Source organism: Corapipo altera, unplaced genomic scaffold (genome assembly GCF_003945725.1).
Source record: "Corapipo altera isolate COAL_440 unplaced genomic scaffold, ASM394572v1 224, whole genome shotgun sequence".
Classification (NCBI taxonomy): Eukaryota; Metazoa; Chordata; class Aves; order Passeriformes; family Pipridae; genus Corapipo; species Corapipo altera.
This window is the reverse complement of record NW_020884959.1, coordinates 617788-638977: the sequence shown is the minus strand read 5'-3', so window position 1 is coordinate 638977 and position 21190 is coordinate 617788. Positions and strand designations below refer to the sequence as shown.

At 40.5% G+C, this 21190-nt stretch overlaps 1 protein-coding gene across 1 annotated transcript in view; it reads right to left on the bottom strand.

The window, feature by feature from the left end:
- The window catches only part of URI1 (URI1, prefoldin like chaperone), a 41390-nt gene extending 22993 nt beyond the window's left edge, over nt 1–18397 (bottom strand). Inside the window, exons 1-4 of the mRNA XM_027663888.1 lie at nt 18225–18397; nt 7046–7080; nt 2933–3011; nt 503–638 (exon numbers count right to left, since the gene is read on the bottom strand). Of these exons, the coding sequence (XP_027519689.1) occupies nt 503–638; nt 2933–3011; nt 7046–7080; nt 18225–18299 (325 nt within the window). The 5' untranslated portion in view covers nt 18300–18397. The remainder of the gene's footprint in view (nt 1–502; nt 639–2932; nt 3012–7045; nt 7081–18224) is intronic.
- Nucleotides 18398–21190: the final 2793 nt, after the last annotated feature.

The window sequence follows — 21190 nt, the reverse complement described above, 5'->3', positions numbered from 1 at the left end:
ACCAATGAACAGGAATGTCAAGGACAGGAGGCAGAAATGCTGCTGAGCAGCAAGTGAGAAAAAAACCCAACAGACAGGAGGAAAGTATGTACAGAGGGAGAAGAAAGCTGGAAAATTATACAGACAAAAAAGCCCAACCAAAACAGAGGACAAGGCAGCAAAGAAACAAGAAATGAAATAAGGGAACAGAATATAGGGAATAAGCTAACTAAGAAAAAAAGCACTACATGGTGTCCACTTTCTGGGAGAGAACACAGCATTTGTCACATTAAAGAAAAGTGAAAGGTGCTTTTTAGTTTGGTTTGGCCTTTCTAATTAGAAGTATTCAATCAACTGTCAAGTAAAGATGGAAAATAAGGTGCTAAACTGATATTACAGCTGAATGAGACTCCTGTTTGTGAGTTCACGAAAAAAGGTGAACAGCGTAGATGTCACTAATTTTATATATCAATACAAAGATACATCATTTTGACTATTAAATTATGTTCAGAAGCATACATACGTTTTTTTCTGTGCTCAACCAGCTCAATGGCCTGCTTTGCTGAGCATTTTGAAAACCAGTTGTCCCCAAGCAGAACAGTGACCTCATTGGTGTGGACAAGCTTTCCTGGCATGAAGGCAAGAGGACCAAAAGGTACCTGTCAAAGACACAGAAGAAACTGCTGAAAATCACTAATGAAAATAAAATGTAGACAGTCATACATGTCTTGGGGTTTTTTTTAAAAAAAAGTAAAATACCGAGTTTAAAAGAAAATTCTGCAGAAGCCATTTAATGACTAACCCTTCAGAAATATTCAAATGACCAGATCCATGTGAACTTAGTATTGTACTTACAAAATCTGAAAAACTGTATTTCACCAGACAAGTTGTTTTGTGACATAAAACTACAGTATAGCTGAATGCTCACATGGAAAACAAATTCACTTAATGCAAACATATCAACCTTGATAATACAAATATTATCATTTGAGTTACTTATTTGCTGCATGTAGACTACATTAATTTCCTAATTGCCTGATTAGGTTTGCCAAAATTTTTAAAATACTTGAACAAGTATGGCCAATTCAGAGTTGCTTTTCTCAGTATCTGTCCTGCTAATATTAAGTACCTACAAACTCCAGTGTAAGTCTGTGGGGCTATTAGCAGGACCACAGACAGTGCTTAATGTCACTCTGCTGTGTTATTCAACAGTTTACAGACCTCAACCTCCCAGTGATGCTCCAGCATCACTCATCCTGCAACAGCTCTCCAGGCACAAGGACAACAGATAAAAGCAGAACACTTCAGGCAGGAGTACACTGGTAATAAACACATTTTATAACTTTATAGGTGTGTTGGCCCCATTTTAACATGTATTGTAAAGTCATAAAACCAGTGCCCTGTACATAAGACACCTTCTACCAGCCACACTTTACAGACAGGGCTTGGGCAAGTCCTCTGGCTGAGGAGGAGCTTTGGCCATCCTCATCCCTGTCCCCTGCACTATTCCCTGGCATCCGACCCTCAGGTCACCTGCCTGGCTGCCTTTGGGCTTCCATCAAAGACATTAGGAGACCAAAATAAAATTAAATTTAAAATGGATGAGGCAAAAAGGTAAGAACCACATCCACATCAAGTTTTCTCTTTCTTAGGGTAAAAAGAGATCTGTCTCTGACAGTTTGTATCAGCTCCTTCTGCTTTATTCCTCTGCCTCCTTTTTTACTTCCTTACAGCCACTTGCTTTCTCATCATGTTCGTGCTGAAGCAGAGCACTTGGCCTAGTGGGTCTGTCTCCTTTGAAAGCAATCTTCCCTAGCTTCAATACCCAGGAGGGTACCAATGCTTGAAACAGTTCTCCAGCAGGCAGGACACTGATGTTAAGACTATGCAGAATGTGTTTTTCCTACACGTGTACTCTCCTTGACTTGGTTTTAAAGTAGCAGACTGCACCAGTTGCCTGTTCACTCTTTCCCCAAAATGATGAAAGCAAAATTGAAAACATATGAAAATATTTGGCTAACAGGATAGGAACTATTTATATACATTTAAAATAACAGATGTGAGTTGATATTGCTGCTTTAACTAGAATAAGCCCTATCAAGCATTTTTTAAAAAGGGAGGGGGGGTCCGTGCTTTGAAACAACACAATCTTTTTGCTTTACATCATGTGGCCACATGTACATACATGATAAATGGACTACACACATAAAATCCAGAGCTGGATCATCAGCACAGGAAAGGGAAATACTCCTTTTTCCCACATGCTAAGCGTACTCCAACGCCTTCTTACTAACAACCCAACTCTACATCTGAGCCAGACTGCCAAGGAAGACAGCAGTCAGGCACTGTGTGCTGAAATCAGCCACTCAGTTATGTACAGGACAACTTCCCTCCCTTCAAAGATCTATCTTGAATTGAACCTGAGAGGGAAAGAGGGAAAAAAGAAAGAGAGAGAAGCCAATTTGTACAAAATTCTGGTGAGCTCAAGCCAACAAGGCAAATTTTACACAGGGAGCTGTGCAGTTGTTAGGGAAGATTCAAAGCACCAGAAAAGATCGCTATGTCAATAGGAAGATCGGTGGAACAAAAATTAGCAGCACCTTTTTATGTAAAAATCAATGTTCTAGGGTTTATTTCCATGAATCAGGAAATACTACGGCCACTTTCTTCTCAGGAAATGACTAAGTACCATAATTCAGTCATAATTATAGTTTTCTATACAATAGATTTACATATCAAACATGTCAGGTTTTGTGTTAAGCGTTTATGTCATCAGCTCTCAGTTGTCAGTAACACTGTGATTTATAATGGATTTCAAAGAAAAGAGAAAGAAACAAAAGCAAAGGTTTAACTATCATCATTACTAAGTAGTAACACCTCACCAGCAGTGCAGGCACCCCATTACTAACAGTTCTAAGCCCATTTTCTTGTGTGACCTCTACACTTTACATACCATGATATCATAGGACAGTTTGTCAGGCAATGTATGGAGTCGTTCCTGAAGAGCTTCATAATCGCTCTCCACCTTCTTCCTGTTTGACAAATTCAAATTGATTCCATTTCAGAGACAAAGTACAAAGTTAATGTTTTTTCTGCTAGAAAATCAACAACACACAAGAAAAATAAACTACTTTACCCTTAAACACATGCAGTTGATAGATTAATAACTTATTTATAAAAGACATGGGATGACAAACATAATAGCTGGATTATTTTATAATAATGTGTATTAAGATAGGTACATGATTCTTTTAGCTTGTGCATGTCTCTTTCTGAATTTGAACTTTCCATGGTACAAAGAATCAGTTCTTTCACTAGGATCTCACATATCTTACGCCAGGTTCAAATTCAAGTTATAACACCACCAACATCTAGAAAAATAACTGAAAATCCCGTTTATATTTTATAAGAGGCAAATTCTTCAAAGTATCAGTTATAATAAAGAACTCATGACCTCCGTTTGAGCTGAATCAATCGGCAACATTTTAATTAATTCTGATTTTCACATGAACTTCATGTTCCTGTCAAGAGTCAACACTCCTGAAAGATGGTTCGACCACCAGGATTCTGTCCCATCTTCAGCCCCTGACAAGGGACAATACAGGTGAGGAGCATCCCTTCTGCTACTTCTCTATCTAAAATGTAAATAAGGCTCACGCTACATGTTGCTACCCAGGAGAGAAATGGCTTGGGGAACTGAGGCAAAGTATTCCCAGGGCAGACACCTGGTTCTTCACAGGACTTTGCAAGGTACAGCGTTTCAATGGCTGCAGGGATTTTCCTTTGTGTGCAAAACAAGGAACTACACTCCCTCCAAAAAAAAGCTTTATTTTGTGAAGACATTCTTAAACACCTAAATTTGTCTGGAAAAGGTCTTTTAATGGACCACTGCCATTCTGAAGATGGTCAGAAATCAGCTCCTGCATGAAGGAGTTGGCATATAAATGTCAGGTTTGATGATACTGTTTACTTGTACTTCAAAATAGTAAACATATATATGGCAGTAAATTCTGCAATAAAAGGCAACTGAAAGCACGGAGCAGCACACTTAACAACGCTGACCCAAGATGCAAATTACAGGTTTTCTGGGGATGATTCAGGAAAGCAATCTATAAATGTGCTGAAAAATGAATGTCATAGTTGATAACACAACTCTCAAAATATTACCATCGATTTTCTCAGATTCATAAGCAGAGTGAAATCTTTTTCAGCATTCGTTATGAAAAATTATCTGATACTCTTATGTTTTGACTCATTTGCTTCACAGTTTAACTTAGGTGTAATCATCCTACTTTATACCTATTTAAAGTTGCTGAACTCGTCCTGAAAAAAAATTAATTTAGGCTTTTATGTCATTTGGACATTAAAAACGTATTCCTCAGAAGTGATTTACAAAAGATGCTTGCTACTGCTTTGCTCTGACAGAAGATTTCTCCCAGACATTTTAGGCAAGTTTCTCTGTCCATTGCCCACATCAGAGTGAAAATATAATTCACTTCCTTCAAAGGGGAAGGACAAACTCATGAATCTTAACAAAAATCACTGAGCTGTTTTGGGGGAGGAAGGAACATAATGACAACTTGGTGTCAACAATAACAATCAACTACTTAATGCTATTTACGGAGTCCAGCCTTTGCCTCAGAGAGATCTGGATCTGAGAAATGGACCCCAACCACTCACTGAAAAACAAACACAATCCTGTCCCATGTCTCAAATGCAGAGAGAAGCCTCCATGGCAAGAGAATGGCATGAAAATTCCCCCATTCGCAGCAGAATTAAACATTCCCATCATTTCATGGCTGAAAGTCACTCAACATTTCTTCATCAATCTGAAAAGAAGACACTGCCTTTAAGGTCTGACTGCTGCCCATTACTGAACAATCTGAAATCAGGAGAAATCAGTTGCCACAAAAGCCACGTTGCTTTGGAGAGCAAAGCATTCTGCTTTTTTCAGTGGGACTGTTGCCCTTTGCTGAGCAAAGCTCCACCACGGGAATCTCTAGAAGCAGGGCCACATCCTGAGCTGGACCACCAAGATAAAATTAAAATTAATCCTTTTAATTAATTGGCCTGAAAGAGCATTACTTAAGGAAGGAAGCTGACCTCCCTCCTTACCTACAGCTGATGGTCTCACAGGCTCTGGGGTGTGCCAGTGCTACGCTCTGTCCCAGGAAATGAAGAACTAAAGTGAACAGGGAGGAATAATCCTGGGACTACAGCTATGAACATGTCCCTAGCAGGGGAAATGCATGTCTAGATATTTAAACCCATACCAGACCCATTATTGGATTCATGGCTTTAGAAATATACTTCAAAAAGTGCACTGAAAAAAATTAAAAAGAAAATAATTTAATGGAAATATATTGAAGCTGAGCATTTTAAAACCCTATTGTTATTCACCCAATTCTATTTAACATTCTTCTGTGTCACTGACTACTTAAAAGGTCTTCTATGAACAAATTACTCAGTTGAAACAAGAGCACTCAGCTCTTGCACAATCAAGACCTAAATAAGGGTACTAAATTTTAAATAATTTTTTATAAAGTGAAGATTGTACGGATGCTGTGCAAACTGCTTTTCTATATAAAAGATATCAGTAAGTTAGGTTGTTCTTTAGACATTCTGTGCCCAAAGCCCCCAAGGTCATGGGGTCATGACCAGAGTTTGCACAAAAGCAAACACAGGAGGCAACTTCTCCTTCCACAGCCAAGCCTCCCAACCCGCTCCACAAACCTCTGCCATTTTAAAAGGGGAAATAATTGTCACAACTTTCCAAACTTTTAAAAATCTGCTCAAATTCCAAGGCTTTCTGTCAAACAGTTTATTTCTGAAAAATACTGTCTCTCAGTGAAAGAATGTCCATGCAGAATTTCACGTGGGACCAAATAGGTACAGACACTGCAAAGCTCCTGAGAAAGTGCATGTGCTGGAGATATTCTGCCTGCCTTCACCACAGCAGCACCAGTAGGCACTTCAATAATATTTCCCTTATTGAAAATTAATGCAGCCTCCGAATTTTAAGCATAAATGAAACATATTAGTTTTAGATTATTTTTGCGAGCCAATAGTCAGAATTTAATATGATGATGTGTATAGATTGCCTTGATTTTTTTTTCCCTCTTATCCAGGGCTTGCAGCCTATGTGCATTTAAACTAAAAACATTTGATACACACTAAATATAAATTATTTGCTTGGAGATCTTTCAGGCATGAAGAAAAAGCCTCTTAAAATAAATTTAAAATATTATATGCTTGATGGTGTATAACCAAAGGTTTAATCTCACCACTAAAGGGGCAGTTGCTGTGATTCTGCAATAACCCTGCAGACAATAATCAAGACAGCTCCTGTTGTTCTCTCAGTAAAATCATGGTAAACACAGCATGGATATATCGTAATTTGATATCTGTAAGATCAACTGTTATATCTCACAGTAACTCATAATATAAGATTTCATTCACCATTAAATGTACATTTTCCTCAGATGCCATACAAAACTATTATTTACTAGGCATGTTTTCTATTAACCATAGATTGCCAACAGAGAAAAAAGTGCCCAGAGATAATTTTTTTACATAACAAACCACTTCTTTTAAGTATTAAAAACTAAGCTTTAGCACATTCTTTACTGGGGGGGGAGAGGGAACAATGAAACATTACTTTCACATTGGTTTAGCACATGAAGGGGAGCAAGCAGAATTTCCCTACTTGCTCCATAGTTAGAAAACAACAAGAATAATTCTACCCTAGGAGCACTTTTTCACCAATCAGGCAAATTCAGCACTCATCCCACAAGGTTACTTGGGAAAAAATGACGAATGAGATGGGTATTTAAGGCAGAAGTATAAACACTAAAGCTCACTGTATTTGTGATTTAATGACATCAGTGAGAAATATACACATTTTAAAGAGAGTGCATTGCAACAATTCCGAGCTATCACTAACTATAATCCCCAAAACATGCTAGCAGGATTTGACTCTCATCTGAATAAATAGCAGTACTTTACTAAAATATAACTAGGTTACTCATCAGTATTTTAAGCATGTAATCAAACATTTTCTACTTACCAGTGCTGGATTTTTTCTTGGCAGCTAGTGACCACCTGTCATTAAAACAGATAACTACTCATGAAAAAAACAAGGCTAAGCACACAGCTGCAATGTCAATGCATCAGAAACTAGAACAGTAGCTTTACAGATTTGGTGGTGCCTCTATATACATTTTTATTTGTCAAGGCAAAGGCATGTGAATGGTCGCTCTTAAGCAGCACACTTTATCACACACTAATGCAGAGTGATAACCACAGAAAAAAATTACAGCTTTTCACTCCATATTTTGGTACAATACCTGCTCCATAACTATTACGTGACACACCATCTGAGATAAGTAGCAGTTTGTGCAATCTGCCGATCTATTTTCAGTGTTACATGTTTGCAGAATAAGAAAACAACATAAATTATAACAAGACATCAATGTAACTTCCATACTCAGTCATTAAAAACAAAAAGAAATGAACCTCACAGCACCAAAAACATTTTTCCTCTATCAGTACATCAACAAATGTTTCCACTGGCCATTTTAACTTGAAAAAGCACGAATTAACTTTGTGCTGTATAAATACACGGATATTTGACACCATGATGGGCTGCTGGCTTTCCTTCTGTTCTTGCTGAAGCAAAGTTTTAATATGGATATTTCACTTACTTCCTTATGCCACAGGCTTTCCCAAGAGATACAAAAGAAATTACAAAATAAAGCACATTGTTAAAATTTAATACTTTTTTCTTTTTTAACTGTATTTTTTAAACTAAAAATATAGACCAAACAGACAGGATGCTGAAACCTGTGACCTTCTCTACCACAATTACGTGGAGATTTTGTCTTTCAAAACATATTTTGATCTCTGAATAATGGTTACCAAAAATATACAAACAATTTCATTCAATTATATGAAATGCAATGAAGCCATGAGGCAGTTAAATATGTCTAGACATCTTCTCAACATAAGCATTTTCTGGATTTTTTTTTTTTTTTTTTTACAAATTTCATTTTTCCTATAGCCAAAATAATACTAACATTTGAAAGCAATTAATGAGAAAATTTGCAGAGAAAACAATAACACACATTCAAGTATCACTGAAATCACTGGAGCAGATAATTCTTTTTTTTCCCGAAACAACAGAATGAAAGACAATTTTTTTTTCAGTTAGCATATGTGCAGCTATTGCAGAACAGATCTCAGACCCTGCACTTTCTACTCATGTAGGAGTAAAAAAATGGGACTACTTTGTGAGCTAATAATTCTTTAAACAGAGTAAAGTTCTTAAATGAAAAGGATCAGCTCTACATTTGTGGTTATGGTATTTCATAATCCATCAGGATGACCCAGGCAGCTCATCCCACATAAGCCAAGTTTAAATTTATCATTTGCTTTAAACTCTTACAAATCAAACGCCTAGCAAATATCTTTCTTAATGTGCAAGCTAACTGTTTTTAAGCTTAAGAGTAAATATACAGACTTGTACAGGACATCAACCCAGAAATCTAGTTCATACTGTTAATATTAAGCCCATTTTAAGAGTAAAGTTTCTGCAGAAGGTACAAATCACAGAGCACAGCAACATCTGATAACAATGCTAACACACACTGGAGCCCACCACTGACAAGAGTCAGAGCCTATTCTACCCACATCCTTCATCCTTTCACATTTGGCAGTGATTGTGGAGTACACAACATAATTTAGCATACAAAAATGTTTATGAAATCCTTTAAGAAAGTTCCAATCTAATTGCCCCATTACAGATGAAGATGGAAAAGACAGGAAGCTTTCCATTCCCAATACATGACTTTCCATGCATGAAGTGAGCTAAAAGCACAAAAAGAAAAGCCCTGCAAACCATAAGAGCAGCATGTTCATTAACCTCTACATGATAATCCTTTTGTAGCTGCATATTAACTAGTTACATATTCATAATCATTTACATTATTTAGAGAACCTTCTATGAAAATTTCCAGGCTATATCCATTAGCTACAATGTTAAAGGTTACAGAAGATAGTCTACTTAATGTTTCCAGGAAGCTTTTTTTAATTAGTAAATATGTAAATTGGGCACATATGCTTTTTTATGTTTTTAAAAAATAGTCCATCAGTAAAATAGCATAGGGGAATATGCTGTTTCCATCACCCTTTATCCCTCCTAAAAAAAAAAAAGAGAAAAATCAATAACACCAATCAATTTTAATTTAATTCTTCTTCTTTGATATAATCTCTCTTGAAGGGATACTAAAGGGTGGAACCAACAACAAACCTTTTCGTTTCAGTGGCCAGCATAAAACAAGACTTTTTACAGAAGTGCTAAAATATACCACCTTAAAAATATTGCAGGTTGCACTTCTGGAACTGAAGTCTATTAAAAGAACAGAGAGAATAAATATTGAAAAACAGATGGAGATCAATTATGCATATGTCCTTTATTAGGTCAGTCCCACTGTTTGGATAACAACTGGTCTTATCACAGCAAAGAAACAAATAGCTAAATATATAAACAAATCTTTGATTCTTTGCCTTTAATCAAACACAGGAAAATCATTAGTCTATCTTCCACACATAATTTATATTTAGCGTTACAATTAAAGAATGAAAATTCCCTTTAGGGTAAATAAAATAAATGATCTGTTTGTTTGTTCACTTGAGTTCAGTTTACCTGGACACCTAGTGTCACCAAGTATGCACTACTTTTAAGACATTGTAGTGGAAGTGGTATCAATAAACTTTGAATTCTGCCCTTTTAGGCATAAAAGTGTACAAGTTTGTGAATGCACATGGTTATCAGTGGCTTATCTGCATACTAAAATGTTTATTAAACTATTCTTGCAGCAAACTTAACACTACCAAATAATGGGTCTGGTTTTTAAAACACTGTAGGAAAACACATTCTGTGGTCTTAAAAGAAAGCAAATGGGCAAACACCTCGTTTCCTTCCTTTCCACCTTTAACAGCAACTTGTTAAAATTTCGTGCTTCTCAAGCCCCTGACTGGACAGACCTCCACAAGCACCCCCTTGGGACACCCCTGCACACCTGTAACACAACATGGAATTCCTCCTGGATTGAAAACTGGACCATTAAAGCTGGAGATTATGAGCTGGTTCTGCTCTCACTGCTACTAGGTTGAGCTATTTCAAAGCAAACCCATGTTGCTGCTTTTAGGGAATCTCCTGTTTCTAAGTGTCACAAGCAGAGTATGAGGATCAGCTTCAGACCATCACTTCCCAGGTGTGCCCCAGTCCCACTGTGCCAATCTGATCACAGGGCACTTTGCAGGCTGGTGCAGACTCCAACTCCAAATCCCACCTCCAAGCAACTCCTATCAGACAGCCAAAGACCTAATCAGCTGACCAAAGACAAAAAATTCCTTCTGTCTGCAACATATTCTCTCTTTCTAGTCCATCTATTTATACTCCACCTTCTCCAGGATCTTCCATCCGAAGAATTCAAAATCTCTTCCATGAATTAAAGTGTACAGCACTTTGCAGAAGCACTGCACTGATTTCTGCAGGCGGAGTAACTTAACCACTAACACTGCTCAGGGCTGGGAACTGAAACCAGAGCTCCTAACTCAGCAGCCAGGCACTACAATCACTTGCAACGTTTCCTTGGCAATGACAACAGGCCAGAAGGATACTGGAGCACAAAGCAGATTCTTACCTGTACATGCCCATGGGTCTCTAACCTATTCCACATTACCCCACCTTTCCCCAGGAGGTCTTTACCCTTCTGTACAAGGGTACCTCTTTCCTACATCTTATTTCTCCTTACCTGTTGATTCTGTTTGGATATTACTAACAGCTGAATATAATTATCTGAGGTGCTTCTGATTATCAAAGTGGTGCACAAATAGTGCTCTCCTCTCCATTCCAGGACTCTTTTGTTTTATTGAGGCACTTCTCCGAGGTGAAGTGCATGAGTGTGAATCCTTCTCTCTACTAAGAAGCTGGGCACTCACTGCCCACAAAGGTGCAATTCTTCTCTCTCATCTCTTCTGAATAGCAAGTAGGCAAGTTGCCAAGTCAGAATCTTATTTATGTCTCAGCTTGTGAAAAAAAACTGTAAGGAATAGAGCTGGTACTGGTATCATCTGCTGGCAGTTTGGGGTACCAATGCTAAACCTGCTGTACCAAGTCACGCAGTTATGGTCAAGTCCAAAGAAGTAGAAACTGGTATTTTTAAGATGAAAGTAAATTTCAATGAAAGTGATGAAAACAAAAATGCCCCATCAGATTAGGAAGAGGTCCTAAATGAACAAGAGGCCATTTCCACACTGGTGGGTATGAACATGGAAATATGCAGCACGGCACAAAAGCAAAGCTGCTGTTCAAACAAACTCCAAGTTAGGTATGTAAGAGGCCAAGCGAGTGCCTGCTGTTTCTACATGCACATTTGAGTATTCTGCTTCAAAACTGTGGCTCACAATCTGCCTGGTCTTCTGAAATTAGAAACTAGGGACACAGATCTAATCCCAGCTCTGATTTTGTTTCTTCTATATGGCCTTGAGCAAATCACAACCTCTCAGTCTACATTTCTTCATCTGCAAAATGGGGATAATAGTATTAACCTACCCATCTCAGAGTGTTTAATGATGATTAATTAATGTGAGAAAAGCACTCTAAAGATGTAAGAGCACTATATAAGTGATAAAGCATTATTTACCACTTGAAAAGTAATCTGAATAAAATCAGATATGCAAGTAATTTGTTTACATGTAGCAATAATATAATTTGTGACTATTTAATCTTGAATTAGTCTCACTTTAAACATCCCTTTCAATCACATTTCCAGTTACTTAGGGAAAATGACAGTATGGAATACTTTTTGTGGAAGCAAAGCAAGTAATGAGGTGGTAATTAAAGTAAGGGTCTAATAAAGTCTAAAGCCAATGATTTGCCTTCAGGAGACTGTCCCTGCCATTTGGGACTGTGAATATATCTCAGCTTCAAGCTCGGTTCTGTTGTTCAGAACCTTCCACCAACCACAGTAGAAGTGTATGCTGGTTTCCTGAAATGCAGATCCACCTTTGCAAGGTTCATGGTAAATCCATGATACTACTGACCTCCTTCAGATGACTCCAGCTCTGCAGAGTTTTAACTGCTTAACCTTCCACATGCAGCTATTTACTGCAGTTGATACATGCACATGAGCTGCCTCCATCTCTAAATGTTTGCAGTATCAAAACCCACTCTTGCCATGCAACTCATGCACAGGATTTCCCCGTTGCACCCCTAAACCTTAAAAGTTTACCAATGAAATAACCAGTTCACAGTACGACTTTATGTTATAGAAGAACACTACTGGGTGCTCAAATATTTAATCATCTCTTAGTAACAAGGATGTAACAAGCCACACACAAAATAAACATTTAAAATGAATTTTCATTTTTTCCTCTAGGAAACTACACAGTACTTGCCTAAAACACAGCAATCACTGATGGAGAAAGACAGAATTAACATTTGCACAATTGTTTTTCCTAGAGCCCCATTTTCAATCAAAAAATGAAATAAAACTATTAAAAATTCTTCAGTCTGTTGGCACACTGTATGATCTAATGGAAAAGGAAGAAAGCATTTCTGAGTTCTCATATTAATTTATTAAATCATATTACTCAAAAACACTACATTTCAACAAATTATTTACATAAATTCCCCCTTGGGTGGAAACTTCTGCCTTTTGAAGAAATGTGTCAGGGAAGAATACTGAAGGAAAAGAGAAAGAAATTTGAATCATGGTAAACACTTATTTCTACAAGAAAAAGATCTTCCTTAGAAGTATAACCACAATTTTTACCTTTCTTTAGAAGAAAACAAGTGAAATCTACTATTTTTATTTTAATTGTGTACCCACACGTGGATCTTCCAGTTTAGCAGAAAAAGTAGTATATATGTATTATTTATTTATAAATAAAGACTAAATTCTGACTGAAATGATTTTGGGGAGCTTAAAAATTCTACACAGCAAAAATCCCACAGAGCAAAAATCCCAAAGGCACCAGGGCGTGTTCTGCTAAGCGAGTGTTTCAATAGCTCCAAACCAACTGGATTGGTGCAAGCAAGGAACAAACTGGAGCAAGGTCTTGTCCTTTAGGAGCACCAAGTCAGTGTCCATGTGCTGTAACTTCATCTCGACACCCAGCTAAGGAACTCGTAACTTTATATTTTAGCCTACGTCAGGTAAACGTATTTCTGTGGCTACACCATATCCAGGCTGGCTCAGGCACCACGGGAGCAGCAGAGCAGCACAAGCACAGAACTCCCACAATCTAAGCAACTGAACATCTCAAGCAGGTTTTGCAAGCTTGGATGTAGTTTATGGTGCAACAACTGTGCTGCCAGCAATACCTGGGCTTAACTAGCTTAAAATTGCCATGAGCTGTGGCACCTCCTCACAGACATACCTGCAGGCTGTGTGTGGTTCAACCACAGCCACAGTCCTGAGTAAACAGGCATCATTCCTCCCTGTCTCCTGCTACTCAGTTCCACTGTCTTACCCTTCCAACCTGACACGACCTGCTGGCAGACATTCGTAACCTCATTAGGGTCCCACATTGGCTGAAAAGTACTCCAGAAAGAGGAAACAAAAAAGCAAAAAGATCAACAATTAAGTTTGGTTTTCTGAATCCTCGCCCAAGTACTGAGCAGTGTCACAAATGTGTCACCCTGAAACTGCTAAAAGGCTGAAAAAAGCAGACACAGACAAAAGAATAATAAAAAAAGCTAAGATTAAAAAGTTGTTCAAATTAAAGTCATGTGGACAATTCATGTGATAATTTATGAAAATTTTGAATGAGTGTCTGAGCCTGTTGCTCACAACTGCTCTGACCTGACGCTGCTCTACCTGACCACAGCTCAAAGGGCCAGTCCAGCTTCCCCATCACTGGCTCTCCTGCCACATTCGTGCTGGCATCTGCCATGACCATTTTGGCACATGTTACTGGATTCCTCTCACCCCACAGCAGCCTGATCCCAAGTGTCAGTACAGAAGTTGTGGAGGGTTCACCCTTTTTATGACGGTGACTCTGCAGCCTATGCCAACAGACAAGAGGAACCACAAAACCAGCACCTGCACAGTGGTCACTGCATCTACTCAGAGCACCTACAGACACCTACAGGAGCAGCACAATTTAGTCACATTTAAATTTTGTGCATATAATCTCATCTACACATTCTAGTCACCAATGAGGCTGGATGCACACAAGCTTGCCCACTCCAGAATAAAGGCAATGCTCCTTAAATTCTTTTGTGAATAGTTTGCCTTCAATTACCATTAAAAAAACACCTACTGAAGATCCATTAATTTATTTCACAAGCCTTGACACTATATAAACTAGTTAGTATTTAATTCATACTAATAAGAACATAGACAAATATTGACTAAAAAAGTAAAAGTGATGATCAATTAACACTGGAGGAAGAATAAGCATTCCATTGAAAGCTTCCAGATAATGACTGAATTAGCCCTTTTACTTGAGAGCAGCACATGAGAAAACATCACTGGAACCACTGAGCAGGATGGAGTGTATGTCATCATAAGTTTCTGAAAAGGTCCAGGAATCTTTAAAAAAGAATATGGCAAATAAAGCTTCGGACAGGTTCTTTTCAAAAGAAGCAGATCAAACCAAGCCTCAGACACTCTCTTCCCTTTTCTCAAACAATTATTGTGCCAAATGAAGTCCCACTGCACTGGTGTCTCATACACAAGCTTTCTCTAGATTCTGTTAATTTGGACACAAGCTGGAAAAAGTGCAAACCATGGCAGAAACTGCACTGGAAAGCCCACTCATCTGTAGTCTAACATGTGAGTCCACGCCCCTTGCAGCAGCATGGAGTGTACAAGACCCTACTCAGGCTCACTGCTGTTTTTCAAACTGCAGAAACAACTTTAAAACTGCCAAGCTGCTGCTTTCACAGCACAGATATTACTTGAAAAAGTCTTAAACAGAAGCAGTCAGCCCCAGAAGTAATTCATGTAAGAAGAGTGTAAGTTTGGGATCCTGTCATTTGTTTCCCCATAACCCACCTACAACCTGTTTAACTGTTAAAAAACTGCAAGTACTCAGGATCTGGAAAACCACTTGGAAATTAAAGATCATACAGCTCTACCATTTAAATTCATAAAAATTAAGAATATGCCATAATACATGGTGGCCAGTGAGTTAAGATAAGAGCTGCACTCAATCTAATTGTGCTTTGTTGTCATGATGAGTGACAGGAGAGTCACTTCCCTGTCCTAATTTCCCTAAAAGGAAAATAAAAAAATGTGTTTGCCAGTGCAATACCAAAAAAAAAAAAAACCCAACATATTGCCAGCTAATACTGGAGTCCTTTAGATTCTCCATGGCTGTGTCTGCACTCTGCAAATGTCCCTTGGGTCTAATTGGTTCTGTAATGTCTCCCATTACACATATCGTCATTGCATTGCTCAGAAACTATAGAACATATCATCCCACTGTAAATTCACTGTCTATGCAAGTCTTACCAAATCATACAGATCTGACTTGTCAACTACCTATCAGTAATCCCAACCCATTTGATTGCAGGAATAAATGTATATCAAATAATATGTTCAAACACAGGGTCTATAGCATGAGAACCCTCCTATTTAAATATTCATTTTATAATTCCTGTACTAACTTGCAATAGATTTACCACAGTATTTTCAGCTAACATATATTGCTTTTGCAAGTAATCCATGATACATACATTATATTCTTCTTACAGAAATATTCAAAACTTTACGCAGGCACTGTGCTTACAATGATGGTCTTTATCATGAAAATTACTAGATATTCTTCTATAATTTATCCCCAAGATACACATTCTAAGTCATGTTTTTATACAAAGTGCCTTTAGTAGGAGCACTGAAAATTGCTTTTAATAGTTTGGTCTTACTATCACCACAAATTAACAAGATGAAATCTGTCCAACAGGCAAGCAGTCCTAAACAAGAATTCAAATTACTTTTCACCAGGGGTCCTAAACCTGGAAGTTGCAGCCTCAATCCAAGTGAAGACAGAAAGTCATGAACATCCTGTTCTTTTAGTATTTTCAAACAGGAAGGAAGCCTCAGTTCACGAGTTCTTCAGAGCAGCTCTTTAGAACTTAAAAGCTCAAGACTATAGCTGAATCAGGGTTGTACAATGGCCCGAGTGTTAAAATAATCAACTATGATTAAAATATTATCCTTAATGTGGCAATAGATATTGCTCTATTCCACTATTACACTTAAGGTTGCCTTCATACTAATGGGAATAAATAGGTGTCTTTATACCTAATCAAGTATCACTGGGACAGCACAATATCACACTAATTAAAATAAATATATTTGCCTGCTTAAACGCCAGTGTATAGAGATATTGTTCTGGCTAAATAACTTTACTATTTGTTATGATTCTCACACTATAATTACTAGTTTATCAAAGTGCTGGATAACTAATTCTCTCTCATCTCTGTGCTGAAACCAAAACATGAGCCCTCAACTTCAGTAATTTTATGAGAAACATATGAATTTCTGAAAAGAGGCAGCTGAAACGAAAAGACCTCCTCCATCTTAAAATACAATATTTTCGTAACTGAAAATACTGTTGTAATCCAATTATATATATTCATTGCATAGAGGGAAAGTCTACTACATCATCATCATGACACTCCATTGTAACCAAGATATGTAGTTCTTTAGTATAATTTCATATTGAAGCTGAAGTGTTCCATTTTTTTTAGCCAATTTGCAGAAATTATGTAAAGTTTTCCTCTGATAAAATATAACTTTGGTACATCAGCCTAACAGAGGCTTAATTAATGGTCTCCTGGGCCTCTTTTCCACTGGAGCAGATCTGTTTAAGAAGAGTCTTAAACTTCCTTACAGAGGGGTCTTACCCATGAACTGGGAATAACTGTAGGTGGCTATGACAGACATGTACTTAGGCATTAGGTCTGACCGACACTAATGTCCCAGGGAAATTGTTCTACACCAGATTCCACCACCTTGAAAATTAACTGAAGAAGCCCAAGCTGACAAGCCACTATCACCCAGTTATTGGTATCATGGGTTACTCTCCGTGCAGAATGAACGATGTGGAGTATTCCAGCACATCCTCCTACTGTTCATCCACATTAATGGTCAGTTGGCCATGCAGATCTTTTAGAAATGATCTAGGGGGCTATTCAAAGGTAGACATATTTTTGCACACAATATTCCAGATGTTTATACCACGCAGGTGTTATTCAGTTTTCTTAGTCTTAACTAAACCGGTGTGTGATAAAATACAGGCTGAAGATAAAGTCCTCTGTCATAACTGAGGAGCTCTGCTGTTCACCTTAGAATTGGCACAAAAAATTTTAATAACGTGAGAAAAATGAGCAGAAGAGGTAAAAGGCTAACTGGGCAAACGTATTTGTGTCAATAATACATTGAACACGACCATGAGTTAGTCCCACAGTGACTCTTGCACCTGCCCAGAGTTCAAGGTAAGGCTGAGACCTACAAGCCCAGAATTGCACTTGCTAAGTTATCAGAGTCCACTTGCCTTACACCACGAGTGTAATTCATTAAAAAAAAAAACACCAACAAACAAAACAAACAAAACAAACAAAAAAACCCCAACCAACCAACCAACCAAACAAAAACACAACAGGAAAAGTATCTTGAGTTTTGCACGATGGTCTCAGGTGGAACCAGCCTCCGAACTCTCGGGAATAATTTCTGCAGGAGAGCCTGGTTCTTTCCAACCCATTTCAAACATCACCAACATTGATACTCCGCTCTTCAGCGTGGCCCGGGAGCCCTCTGGGATGACGCCGGTCACAGACACGGCCGGGCCCTGCTCGGGCGGGCTGGAAGGTGTCACTGTGGCGGGGACACCGCGGGCAGGGGAGCGCAGGGAGCGAACACTCGCTCAGGGGCTGGCGGGGGGCGCAGGGCGGGCCGGGGGGCGCGGGCAGGGCCTCCGCTCCCGCCGCCTCCCGGCTCGTCCCCCGGCTCGTCCCCCGAGGGCTCCGCGGCAGCGCCGCCGCTCCCCGTCCCCCGCGGGGCTCCCGAGACTCCCGAGATTCCCGGGGCTCCAGCGGGTCCCTGGGGCTCAGCCCCGCTGCCCCCGCCGCCCGTGACGTCACGCGGCCACGTGCCCGCCCCCCGCCCCGGGACCCCCGGCCCGGCCCGGCCCCCCCCGCGCCCCCGGCCCCTCCTGCCCTCCGTTACCTTCTCGTGCTCCCGGCGGAGCCGCCCCACCAGCGCGGGGCTCAGCGGCGCCGCGCCGCCGCCGGGGGCCTCCATGCGGGCCGGGCCGGGCCGGGCCGCGCCGGCGGTGTCCCAGGGAGCGGAGGGGTGAAGGGAGGGGTGGGCAGCGGCCGGTCCGGGCCGATCTCCTCAGCAGGGCGAATGAGTCCTATAGAAATGTTTGTGCAGGGCGAAGCGCCGGCTCCAGAGCCGCATCCACGCGGGGGCCGCCGCCGCCTGGGCCCGAGGCGCCGCCGCCGCTGCCGAGGGAAGAAGCATCTCAGTGTCGCATTCTGGGCCGCGCCGCCGCCGCCGCCTGGGCCCGGCTCCCGCTGCTGCCGGGGGAGAGCCGGGCTGGGGGTGGGGGTGGGTGGGTGCCGGCGGTGGGTCCCGGCCGCGCCGCCCGCCCGCCTGCTGCACTCTGGGTACCGCCCGGCCCGCGGGAGGCACCCGGCTGTGCGAGCCGCGAGAGGCGGGCGCTCCACACCCCCTGCCCGGCCCGGCCCCCGCGCCCCGCACCGGGGCTCCCCGGCAGCCCCCGGTGCCCCCGCAGGCCCCGGGCGACAAGGCCTGGGCGTCGGGAAGGGAAACGGCGGCCGTGAAGCGCTGAGAGGGGCCTGCTCGGATCCCAGAGCCGCGCACAGACAGGGCTGTGTGTCCTTTGTGACAGCGAGGGGCCGTCACCGTAACTGCCCTCCAGCTCTGAGCACCGTGCACTGCCAGGGCCAGCTGGTGGTGAATAATCATGGAATCACAGGATGGCTTGGGTTGGAAGGGACCTTAAAGACAGAATCATAGAATCAAGGTTAGAAGGCACCTTTAAGATCGTGAAGTCCAACTGTTCACCCACCACTGCCACTGTAACCCCTAAACCACTGAACCACATCACCCAACACGTGATCCAGACACCGCATAAACACCTCCAGGGATGGTGGCTCCACCACCTCCCTGGGCAAGGTATTCCAATGCCCTGACAGTGAAAAAACTTCTAGTATTTAATCTGAACCTCCTCATCTAGTCCCAATCCCCTGGTGTGGGCAGGGACACCTTCCACCAGACCAGGTTGCTCAGAGCCCCATCCAGCCTGGACTTGAACACTTCCAGGGTTGGGGCATTCACAACTTCTCTAGGCAACCTGTTCCACTGTCTCACCACCCTCACTGTAAAGAATTTCTTCCTAATACCTAACCTAAATTTCCTCTCTTTCAATTTTTACCCACTATTCCTTGTCCTGTCACAACAGTGGGCTGCCATGACCTGGGAGATTGCAAAACATTCACTAAAATACCTTAGAGCAGCACTCGGCCTTGCCTACATTCAAAATGAGTGGTGTACAGCTGCCCTTGGAGTACCACAGAGTAATTTATGTGCAGTAAATTCATTAGCTAATTTTGGAAATGGCTTTAGACACGTCAGGGTAACACCATTACCAACTGGTAATGGAAGAGAGCAGTGCTTTAACAGTGTGTTGGATCACAGTGCCACTGAAGGCCTGAGCAGCTTCACGTAGCTTTCTAGCAGGCGTATTTTAACTTCTACACTCTAAATACCACATGGGTGCATTCAGTCGTAGATCTTGTGTTTACTGCTGCACCTTTCCTTTGAGTGGACACCCTGCATATATATTTGCCAGCAGAGCAGAGGGGCTTATATTGTCATTAGACGGAGGTACAGATGGGCTTCTTCCCTATATTTAGTTCAGTGGTTTCCTTCTCCTGCAAAAGAATCAACACTTCCTTTCCATGAGCAGAACTAACCCTGTAACACCACAGAACAACTGTTTGTGTTATAAACATGACATGTTATAAACCTCTTCCATGAGGTTTTCTAAATTCAGGTTCCCATCCCCCTTAAAGAGCTGGTTAAAGCTCTACAGATGAGGAATTTAGAAACAATTTTCAAAGCATGGTTACTCAAGCTGGAAGTTAGCTTTTAGCCAGACTTTAATACAGCTTCCAATATTGCAGATAAAAATTTGCAACTGCAGCTGGGTTGTTTGGTTTTTGAAATAACTACATCCATAATCTTCAAGAATAATTGAAAGTTAGCTAAAATCTCTGGCATGTATTTGTCACTGAGGGATTCTGGATCCTTTGGATGGACGAGACATCTATATATTGTCATCAGAAAACAGCTCACCAGAAAAAGGATATCTCAAGTTTAAACAGGTTCTATGGATCTTGTGGTCCTTCTAAATGCTCATTTTAAATAACTCCCTTTCAGTCTGCTTAGAACCTCTTCTGAATTTCACTTCAGAGCTCGCAGAGAAGCTATGACAGATACGGGTCATTTTAAATGCTCCAGTTGATCCCATTCCATCTCAACTCTACTGAAGGATAAAACAGATGCACAACATGAAGATACAATACCTTATTTAAGATTTTAATTTTTTGCCTGACATAACAAAAAAAAAATAAAACAACTTAAGTAACAAGAAGAGCCACAAAGTAAGAATTTTTGTATCACAAGGCACTATTTTCTAAATAGAACATAAAGACATGCAATCATTTCTCTTGGTTCCTGTTCCAAAGACTTTGCCATTTCATGTGCCTCCAGTACACCACTTAGTCACTGAATGTAATGTGTTGTATTGAAGGCCTCTGACAGTTGGCCACAGTGAGAGGCTACATCATTATCAGACTGCTTGCTTTTGGTTGTATTGATGATAGTATGGAATAGCTTACTGCATCCTTTTGTGCATATTGTTTTTCATCTGCCAATGAAGAAATGTTCTAATAGTAACAAACAGATGGGATACAGCATTTGCCAAAGAGAGCATGGAGCCTGTCTCTGGGTCACATTCTTCTGCACTTATAACCTGTACAAAACCACTGTCATCAGTGAAACTCCATGGAATGTAAAATAAATCAAATTGAAATTTGGCCTTCTAAACTGCAGATTTTTGTTTACTTGTTTACTCCATTAAATCTTTTAGATGCCGTACCAGA